At 49.1% G+C, this 11124-nt stretch overlaps 2 protein-coding genes across 2 annotated transcripts; both read left to right on the top strand.

The window, feature by feature from the left end:
• Positions 1-3446: 3446 nt before the first annotated feature.
• J4E92_008719 (uncharacterized protein) lies at positions 3447-6569 on the top strand (the record flags this gene model as incomplete). The annotated part of the gene is made up of 1 exon (XM_051500070.1): positions 3447-6569. One exon carries the CDS (start codon positions 3447-3449, stop codon positions 6567-6569), a length of 3123 nt encoding a protein of 1040 aa, XP_051349768.1.
• Positions 6570-7520: 951 nt separating this feature from the next.
• Positions 7521-9032, top strand: J4E92_008718 (uncharacterized protein; the record flags this gene model as incomplete). Its single annotated transcript, XM_051500069.1, has 1 exon — positions 7521-9032. The coding sequence occupies one exon, from the start codon at positions 7521-7523 to the stop codon at positions 9030-9032; it is 1512 nt and encodes a 503-aa protein (XP_051349767.1).
• Positions 9033-11124: the final 2092 nt, after the last annotated feature.

Below are 11124 nucleotides of genomic sequence, written 5' to 3'. Positions count from 1 at the left end.
ATAGAGAGGTAGGTAGCAAGTAAGTAATTATATAGAAGAAGTTCTAATTATAGAATGTTTAGAGAGAGTAGAGTAGAAATAAGATTAACTAATCTGTCTTCTAGTAAGCTTTAATACGTAGTAGAAATTAGTTCTATAATTAAGTAGCTAGGCTTATAACTATTAGAGCTAGAGACAATTAATAATTAGAAATAATTAAATATATTATAATTAATCTACTATAAAAGAAAGTTAGAATAAAATCTCTAGCTATATACCTAAGAGCTAAGTGATTACGTGTCTGCGATTAAGTAATTATAACTACTCTCTAACTTTAATATTAGTGTATATATTCTTCTATCTATCTAGTGCTAAGATAAGATATATAACGCTCTAATTATTGTAATAGAAGCTATATATTAACTCTATTAGATTAGCTACGTTAGAGTTATTCTTTGCTAGAGTAATTATATAGTAATTCTTCTTTAGGCTTATATAGTCTAGCTTACTATATAATTCTAATTAGTACTTTATAGACTATTACTTATATACTAACTTAGCTACTTACTATTAGTAGATATAGAGGTTAGTTACGCGTTCTCTTTATTATTTAGAGTATATATCTTACTATTCTCTAGTTATCTATTATTACAACTATATTTTCTAAATTTAACCTTACTACTACTAGTAAGATAGCTAAGCTTATTATAATAACTATAAATATATTATAAAACTATATTAAAGCTATAGTAGAATATTACTACTTTACCTACGCGCTTATAATAATTCTACTCTACATAGTATTAGTAATTCTACTATCTAAAGTCTAGCTATAGATATCTCTTAAGACTCTTGTTACTATAGTTTTTCTTATTAGCGCTCTTTATTAAATATTTAGTGTTATCTACTATACCTCTACTATAGTTTAGTTTACTATTACTATAAAGGTTAACGCTACCTATACTAAGTTTTATTAGAGATAATCTTAATATATAGTAAAAACCTAGTAGAGTAATAATAGTAGGCTAAGAGATTAGATATAGCGTAGTTAAAGTGTAGAAGCACTTTTAAAATTCTTTTAGAGTATTAGAGTTAGTCTCTTTTTACTTTTACGTTATTTCTATCTATACTATTTAATATTACTATAGATTTTCTTAATATTCTTTACTATAGTTAGCTTACATAATTATAATAATATATTAATAAAAGTATTATAGTAGTTAGATAATAAATTTTGTAAATACAATCTCTACTTAGTTTATACTTCTTTCTTTATAAGAACTTCTATTAGCTTATTACTTAGCTTTAACCTTTAAGATAGTACTAAAGAGCCTATTACTTTTATTATTAAAAGAGCACGTTATCTATATTAAATATCTTAATAGACGCTAATATATATAGGTATTATATAAAGAGATTATAGTACTAAAGAAATGTTTCTAGAAGTTTACTATAGAAACTAGTAGTAAAGGTCTATAGGTATATAAGTAAATAGTAGCTACTAGAGAGATTACTAGCATTATTCTCTTATAAACAACCTAATTATATACTACTAGCAAAGAATAGAACCTACGCTTAGTAGTAAACCTTTTCTATAGAGTAAGAACGCCTATAATAGTAAGATAATTAATAGAAGAGACTATACGCGTTAAAGAGATTTAGAGATTACCTTAGATAGTAGTTTTACTTAGTTACTGCTAGAAGTAAATTTTTATAGTAACCTTGCAACTAGTAAGTAAAACAAGATTATACTCTTCTCTATTAGTCTAATTAGTACTCTAGAGTAGGCTAAGCTATATAGTAGTAAATACAACTCTAAACAGGCGTAGTAATAGCTTATATAATACTTTAAAGACAGTACTCTAGAGTAGTAGATAATTATTAATAACTATAATTCTACTGTAGTAAAAGCTAGCAAATAGTAGAGAAAAGAGAATAGTAGATAGTTTTGTTTAGGTGTGTTGTAGGCGAAAAAAGATAAATATTCTATTTTTTATATAATTTAAGTTGTTAGAGTAGGACTCCCGCAGTTATTTAAAATTTTAATGTTCCTCGCTAAAGCTTAAGGCAGCCCGCGTTAGATTGCTGCTGTAGCTTCTAAAACGCCGACACTCCTACGTAACAGCCGCACTAACTTTGTGAAAGTTCACTCACTTTGTGCCTAAGGCTTGGGACGGGTCCAAGGTCAAGCCCACTTTCCCTGAATGCCCATGTGCCGACAAAAATCTTGGTGGGGGGAGAAAAGGCGGTTATCGGCAGGCGCCTTGAGTGATTTGCATGGTGAAATACGATCTTGAGCGGCGCAGCGTGCCTGGCGAGAACTGGTTTGCGGCACGACGATCGTCGATGTTATCGGTTATTTTTGGGCTTCATCTCGCTTTCGCAACTGCTGGCTATGCCTTGTGACGCAGCGGCAGAGCAGCAGGTTTTGAGGGAGATTTGGAGTTGCAGAGAGATGAGGGTCGCGACTGGTTGTTGGTAGTTGGCTGTGCCTTGTTCATGCGCATCCGGCAGAATGCCATGGCTTTTGCCAAAGTCGATGATTCCCATGTGCGCTCGGAGAGACTAGGCTCGGTTTCACCCGGCACGCCGCAACGAAATACGAGTAAGCATACGCCAAGCCGTCTCTCGCGACTAATCCTTCACATGCGGCGGTCGTCAGTTGCGAGCGCCGAAGCTTGTTGGGAAGTGACTGATGGCTCTGCATGGCCAAATGGCTTACTGTCGACGCTGACATAGGCGACCCGTGGCTGAAGTGGACTGCAGGCCGGGTTGAAGATCTTGGCTCGAAAAGCTTCGCATGTCATTGCCTGTACTAGCACCGGGTCTGCTGGAACGAGACAGGCGCAGACAGCAGCTTTACCGATTGGGACAGAGGGGCGGCATGTGTCAGCGAAGACAAAGGGTTGTGCATGCGGGCTCTTCATGTCAGAATAGCAGAGTTTTGATATCAACATCTGCACGTCGAAGAGGCATGCTGTGATAGTAGTCGCGGTGTTGTGGTGATGGAGGGGTCCATTCATTGTTATCACGCCCGCCCTTCCGCTCCTAATCTGCCCTACTCCCTCCGGCACCCGCGGATTCTCTCGTACGGCCAGGCACGATCTAGAGCGAAGGACTCCCCTAGCATCTACGTCACGCTTGCGCACGGTCGGTGTTGTGCACAAGCTCGGCGCTAGGAAGGGCTTGTCAGTGAAACGCAGCCATCTTGTACCGAAAACTGGGGGGTCACGTCATAGCCCATTCACCCTCGCATCGGCATACACGCCAGGCGCCCTTGCCAGCCACAGTATACTAAACCTCGCGTCTCCCGGCCTCGCTAGCATATCCATAGCAATTCTTTTTCCCTCCCCAGGAACACCTTCCATCCCCCTCAGCAGCAGCATTCCCCCGCGTCTGCTTGCCCCCACTTGCGCTCAGGTAGTCTAACCACGCACACACGGGCAACGCTCTCGCACCACCCCGCCATGAGTTCCCTCAAGAGAGCGCTTGACAAGCTCAAGCCGCACCACGGCTCCTCGGCCTCGGACGACGAGAAGAGCGGCGTCAAGTCGCCCTCGTCCGTCAATGGCCGCGCACAGTCGCCCGTCGCGTCGCCGCGCTCTTCCGTCACCCTGGGCGGCTCTCGAGCAAGCGGCGAGCACAAGCGCGCCGACGTTGCCTCGCCCACCGACAGCCGGACCAGCATCGACCAGCCCCGCAACTCCCTCAGCGGCATCCTCCACCGCCGCACCGAGAGCCCGAGCCGCACCGGCACTGACAAGACCAACAAGACCAATCGCTCCGGATCTATCTCGCACAGCCCCATGCGAGCTGTCAAGGAGAAGCTGCACATTGGCAACGACTCGAGCGACGAAGATGCCCCCCTCAACCGCGAGGGCGAGCCAATGTCTCGCGGCCAGCTGCGCAAGCACGAGAAGCAGGCCCAGCAGGAAGAGCGCCACAAGCAGAACATGGAGAAGGAGCAAGAGCTCGAGCGCAGGAGGAAGGAGATGGAAGACCAGGCATTGGCTGAGCTGACTCCCGAGCAGCGCTCCAAGTACGGTGTCATCGACCCCAACTCCTACGCTGGCGAGTGGAAGCATGAGCCCCGCCACAGGATCCAGGACTTCTCCGCAAAGGATGTTGGCAAGGAGGTTGTCTTCCGCGCCCGCATCCACCACCTCAGGAAGATGAGCTCCAAGTTCGTCTTCCTGATGTTCCGCCAACAGCTCGCTACCATCCAGGGTGTTCTCCTGGAGCACGCGGATATCTCCAAGTACATGTTGTACTGGGCTGAGCACCTGGACGCCGAGACCATCGTCCTGGTCAAGGGTATCCTTCAGGAGCCCAAGGCCAAGCAGGGCGAGGTCCTTGGAGCGACCATCCACGACGTCGAGGTTTCGGTACACGCCCTCCACGTCGAGGCCGCCGTCACCGACCACCTACCCTTCAACGTCAACGAAGCCGAGGTCTCACAGGCCGAGGTCGATGCTGAGCTTGCGAATGCAGACCACAAGGAGGGACACACCCGCGTCAAGATTGCGGATCGTACACGCTTGAACAACCGCGTTATCGATCTGAGGACAACAGCTTCACAGGGTATCTTCCGCATCCAGTCTGGTATCTGCAGGCTCTTCCGTAACCAGCTAGATTCGGAAGGCTTCATCGAAATCCACACCCCAAAGCTTCAGGGCGGTGCTACCGAGTCGGGTGCCAGTGTGTTCAAGATCGACTACTTTGGCCGTGGCGCCTTCCTTGCTCAGAGTCCCCAATTGGCCAAACAGATGGCCATCTCTGCAGACTTTGGCAAAGTGTACGAAATCGGTGCCGTCTTCCGTGCTGAGAACAGTAACACGTACCGTCATTTGACTGAGTACACTGGTCTGGATCTGGAGATGCAGATCGACGAGCACTACCACGAGGTCCTCCGTGTGCTGGACCGCACTTTCAAGGCCATTTTCAAGGGTATCTACGACCAATACCGTCCCGAGATTGAGGTCATCAAGAAGCACTTCCCTCACGAGGACTTGGTCTGGCTGGACCAGACACCCATCATTCCCTTCGCCGACGGTGTTCGCATGCTGAACGAGTCCGGCTGGAGGGATGACGATGGCAACGAGCTTGATGTGAACGAAGACCTGGGTACCAGGGATGAGGTTCAGCTTGGTCGTGTCATCAAGCAGAAGCTTGGAACCGACTACTACATTCTAGACAAGTTCCCCGCGAACGCGCGCCCATTCTACGCCATGAACGACCCGAACGACCCTACCGTCACCAACTCCTTCGATATCTTCTGTAGAGGACAGGAGATTCTCAGTGGTGGCCAGCGTATCCACGACTCCACCTTGCTACTGGACAAGATGCGCAAGCTCAAGGTCGATCCCGGTTCGATGGAAGACTACATCCAGGGCTTCCAATGGGGAGCACCGCCCCACGGTGGTGGTGGTATCGGTCTCGAGCGTATTCTCATGTTGATGATGAACCTCGGAAACATTCGCCATGCGTCCATGTTCCCTCGCGACCCGAAGAGTTTGCCAGAGCGGCCAGTTATCAAGCAGCTGCGTCATCCCGAGGCCAGCACCATGCACCCACCATGGGAAGGACAAGATCGTGCGGTTGCCAAGATCGACCTCCAGCCTATCGAGAAGCTCATCGCCAACTACGGTGATGCCACCAACACCTCCTGGTTGGAGCCTCGCACCGAGATCTGGCGCGACGAAAACACCGGTGCGGCTGTTGGCTTCGTACCTCAAGACGGATTCGCCATCACTGTCGGTGACCCTCTTTGCCACGAGTCTCAATACCTCAAGACCATGGCTGGTTACCTCAAGTACATCAAGAAGGAGCGCAACCTCAAGCCACTGTGGCTTCTTGTAGGACACGCCACCGAGGAGGTGCTTGCAACCAAGTTCAACTGGCGCACATTCTCCGTCACTGGAGAGCAGCGTGTAGACCCTGTCCACAACCCAGCGGACAAGGACTCTGACGTGCAGCGCAAGATCCGCCACGCGGAGAAGGAGGGTGTCAAGATCAGCGATTACGCCCTCGGCACACCACCACCACCAGATGTCAAGGCCAAGGTCGATGCTCGTGTAGCGGATTGGCTGAACAACCGCAAGGGCAAGCAGGTCCATCTGACCAACATCCACCCATGGCAAGACGAAGAGCATCGCCAATACCATATCGCCTACACACCGGACGGCACTATCGCTGCCTTTGTCGCCATGGCGCAGCTCTCACCCGACCACGGCTGGCAAGTCAAGTACTCTCTCGACTTCCCAGGCGCACCCGGTGGTTCGATTGAGTACATTGTCACACATGCTCTCAAGCAAGTCGCCGCTAGTGGCGCGACCAGCGTCACCTTTGGTGGTGGTGCTAGCTCCAAGTTCAGCCCAGGACACAACGTCAAAGGCACTCGCGTCAAGGTGCTCAGCCGCGCCTACCACGCCATTGCGACCGAACTCAAGCTCACCAACAAGACTGAGTTCCGTGAGAAGCTGGGTGCAGTCGACGACCCAAGCTACATTTGCTACCCGCCCCACGGGCTGGGCCCTATGGCGGTCAAGGCTATCTTGAACTTCTTCTCTGACGATGACGACAACAACTAAGTAACATGTTGGTGGACGATATACACGCTAGGATAACGATACATTGATGGATGATCGAAGGCATGATACCACAAGGCGTTTGCTGTATGAGTAAACGGTACCTTTTACCTGTTTGACTCTTTTAGGGACATTTGTAGCGGGAGGACGTTCTTAGGTAGATAGCGATGTTTCTTAATCTAATACCCTCTGAAATATCTTACTTTCTTCGTGTGATAGCATGGTGACTCTTGTAGCTGTCGTAAGCTTTCGTAAGCTTTTCATATATCCAAAGGTCAATTTAGACATGACCGCGGGATCTCTGTGCTACCTTCGGCGCGTTTCGAGTACTTCCGACGTGACACCGCGTAAGCTACATACGGCAGGCACGTCGGTAAGTCTCAGGTTCCACCACCTCACACTTCACAGCCGTTCTTCAACACCGAAACATCAGCATCCATCATCAACGCACAACACTCGGACAAGATGCTATTCGATCGGCTACTGCGCAGACTTGGCGTCGCGCTCCCGATGACGATGGACCAGGTCGCGGGGAACATTCGGCGCACTAGAGGAAGGCGGGGTCAAGCGCCCGGCTTGGAAACCTTCGGACCTTCGACACGGCTAGAGAAGACGGTTTTCGGGGCCGTGCGATTGGCTAGAGGAGGGTTTTTGGAGAGGGAGTCGAGACGGGTCTGACGTCTGTTGGTCGCGCGTTGGCGTCGGGAAAGCAACGCGCACGTGTGAATACTACCACGGTTCGCGTTGATGAAAAGCCGACCTGCGACTATAAGAGGCCTGTTCCTAGACTTTTTGTACAAGAGGGTAAAAGCGAGTCAGTCTACTTTGTACGATAGAGTTTCGACAAGAGTACGTTGGGCTCGGTGCTATTGCTAGAGCGTTTCTCTTACCGGATAAAGAGCCAAGCTCTGCTCTTGACCGACCTTCTGGCTTTCGACAGACACGACGCCCAAGATGTTTCTTACGACGCTTCTGATCACGCCGTGGTCTATCCTACTCCTCCCGGTTATCTTCTACATCTTGCCTTACCTCCGCAACTGGCAGATCCGCGACATCCCCTCTCCGTTCCCAGCCGCTTGGACGAACCTCTGGCTCTTGGCTCAATGCAGGCGCGGGAAACGCTATCTCGCGGTTCACGAGGCACACAAGAAGTACGGAAAGCTTGTTCGTATTCAGCCGCATCACGTCAGTATTGCGGATGCGGACGCTATCCCGCAGATCTATGGTCACGGTAATGGATTCCTGAAGAGCGAGTACTACGATGCTTTTGTGTCGATAAGACGGGGGCTGTTCAATACGAGGGATCGAGCCGAGCATACGAGGAAGAGGAAGACGGTTTCTCATACGTTTTCTGCGAAGAGTGTATTGCAGTTTGAGCAGTATATCCATCACAACTTGGAAGAGTTGCAGAAGCAGTGGGATCGAAGGGCGGCCAGCGTTCAAGAGAAGAGAGGATGGTATCATATGGATGCACTGCACTGGTTCAACTACCTCGCTTTTGATGTCATTGGTGATCTCGCGTTCGGAGAGCCATTTGGCATGCTGGCGAAGGGAAAAGATGAAGCCGAGGTCAGCAAGGGAGGTCAGATCACGTATGCGCCTGCTATCGAGGTGTTGAACCGCCGAGGTGAAGTCAGTGGCACCATCGGATGTTTCCCCGCCATCAAGCCCTACGCAAAGTACTTCCCGGACCCCTTCTTCAGCCAAGGCATGAAAGCGATTGAGAACCTCGCCGGAATAGCCATCGCCCGCGTCAACGCCCGCCTCGAGAAACCATCCGACCGCGTCGACCTCCTCGCCCGCCTCATGGAAGGCCGCGACGAAAGCGGCCAGAAGCTCGGCCGCGAAGAACTCACTGCCGAAGCCCTCACCCAACTCATCGCTGGCTCAGACACCACGTCCAACACTTCCTGCGCTCTTCTCTACCACTGCCTCCAGCACCCAGATGTAGTCCAAAAGTTACAAAAGGAACTCGACTACGCGCTCCCAGATGCAGATGCCGTTCCAAACTACGCCCAAGTCAAAGATCTACCATACCTCGACGCTGTCATCAAAGAAACAATGCGCATCCACAGCACTTCCTCCCTCGGTCTCCCCCGCCTCATCCCCCCTGGCCCCGGCATCACCCTTCTAGGCCACCACTTCCCCCAAGGCACCGTCCTCTCCGTCCCCGCATACACGATCCACCACTCCACGGAGATCTGGGGCGAGGACGCCGACGTGTTCCGACCTGAGCGCTGGGAAAACGTGACCGAGCAGCAGAAAGCGGCGTTTATCCCTTTTAGCTATGGGCCGAGGGCTTGTGTGGGCAGGAACGTGGCGGAAATGGAGTTGGCGTTGATCGTGGGCACGGTGTTTAGGAGGTATGAGTTTGAGATTAGGCAGGGTGAGATGGAGACTAGGGAGGGGTTTTTGAGGAAGCCGTTGGGGTTGGAGGTGGGGATGAGGAGGAGGACGTTTGAGTAGGAAAGACAATGGGTTGAAGGACGGTGGAAGTTTTGAGTAAAACGATCGTGCAGGTAGTATCCACGACAGGGGACTGCACCAAGGGAGTGGAAAGAAAGGCCTTCATAGGCAGTCACGAAAATAGCATATATCAATGCAAGTTATGTTTACATTTCGCTAGATGACTGAAAGATATAAATGATGAAGGAAGGAAGGAAGCTGATACCTCCGTATGCTCTATAACGCCGTACAGATGCAGTAAGATATAAACCAAGTAAAATATAACAACTGCCTCAGAAACATGAAGATAAGCCGTACTATACACATGAAATGACCATATCAAGCAAACCGTATAAACACCCACACATATCATACACTACGCCCTCGAATCCCGATCCCCCTCTTGCAGAAACCTCGTCTACCTGCGCAGATCAATTTTGCCTGAATTCTGTTCGACATTTCTAAAATTAGGTGTCGGCCGTGGTCGCCTCCGATCGCGATCCTCATCCTCCTGCCACTGGGCAGGTCCAGGCTTCCTCTCGTTCCGGTCCCTCTGACTGCAACCGGGGCATTTACCTGGTAAAGGAGGAAGCCCTGGAGCGGGAGCGGTAAGGGCAATAGGGGTTGGACATAAACATCTGCCGTTTAGTCTGCAGATATTGCAACGTATGATGGTTTGGAAGACGGTACCAGAGTGACTTCTCGGGCAAAGACTGTGTGTTTGATACCATCTTTGACATGCGAGTGGGGCATTTGCTTGGGGAGGTTGGGGGATGCGGAAGTTGTCCGGTAGTACAGGTACTTGGTTGTTGTTCATGACGGCGATGGGGACTTTCGCGTTGTTCGTGTCTTCTAATTTGTCTTGGTGATGTAGGGTCCGACCAGCGGTAGTAACTTGGAATGTGGGTATGAAATAAGTATAGAGTCGTCGAAGTGTCTAAAAGTGTATTAAGATCGTAATGTTGCGGCGGACATAATAAGTTCATTTCGCGAGATCTTATACTATTCCTCGCCTGGCGTTTACATCGGGCCCTTGAATGGGATATAGTCAAGTAACGAGTCGTGAATGTTTCAGCAATGGCATGACTATAGCTGCTGTGATGCTGCTTTACATTAACTTGGCGCATCAAACAGTGTCACTAGTCGGTGGGAAGAAGGCAACGTTATAGGCTATAATCACAAGGAGAAGAAACCCTCTTCGACAAACCATAGAAAGAGACATCAAACACAATTGAACTAAACACCTAGATCCTGTCCTGTAAAGTTTCGTCTACCTGGACTTAGTCATCTTCCTCCCTAAACTCAGTGATCTTCTTCTTCTTCGTCCTCTCGTTGCTCTCCGCGATGCTCATCGTATTTCCTGGACTGCGATCTTCGCGTTCGGCTTTATCCTGCGCTTTCTTCAACTTCCAAGTTGTCCCATTCTTGCAGTGCACACAGTTTCCCTTCACCGTGATTTCAAGTGCAGTGAATGTCCAATCCGTACATTCGCACTCGCCGGTATCGAGAGATGTGGGACATGGGAATTGTTGATCGTATTCGAAAGCCATGTGACCGCAATCATAGTTCTCGTAGTACTGGTAGCAGTGTGCTTGGGGCGGTTCGAGAGCAAAGAGGACTTGCTTCCCGGATTCGGTTGGCTGTTCAGGTTCGGTTGGCTGTTCAGGTTCGGTTGGCTGTTCAGGTTCGGTTGGCTGTTCAGGTTCAGTTGGCTGTCCGGGTTCAGTTATCTGTCCGGGTTCAGTTATCTGTCCGGGTCCAGTTGGCTGTGTCATAGGGGTTAGTGCTGAGCGGTATGCGCAGCAGTGGGTGTATGACCGTTTTTGGGTTCGACCTGAAGTTTGCTTGGTGTTGACAACAATGACAGGGTAATGTTACTGCACAGTGCACTTAACGATGTAGAGTCGTCACCATGTATGTAGGAGAACTAGACTTTTATATTGGAAATCATCACAGTGTCGTTCTATCGGCCTTTATGCTTCTCCGGGAGTCACTAAGCAAACAGAAGTTGACATATGGCTGTAGTCAGAAGACGGAGCAAGAGCCTGATTGACTTTGGTCTAGTGACGACGTCCCCTCCCAGGTAGCATGACCTTTGGTTGTGCTTAAGAGG

Source organism: Alternaria infectoria, assembly GCF_024043175.1.
Source record: "Alternaria infectoria strain BMP 0036 chromosome Unknown scaffold_18, whole genome shotgun sequence".
Lineage (NCBI taxonomy): Eukaryota > Fungi > Ascomycota > Dothideomycetes > Pleosporales > Pleosporaceae > Alternaria > Alternaria infectoria.
The sequence above is the reverse complement of the archived record's forward strand: the minus strand, read 5'-3'. Positions and strand labels throughout refer to the sequence as shown.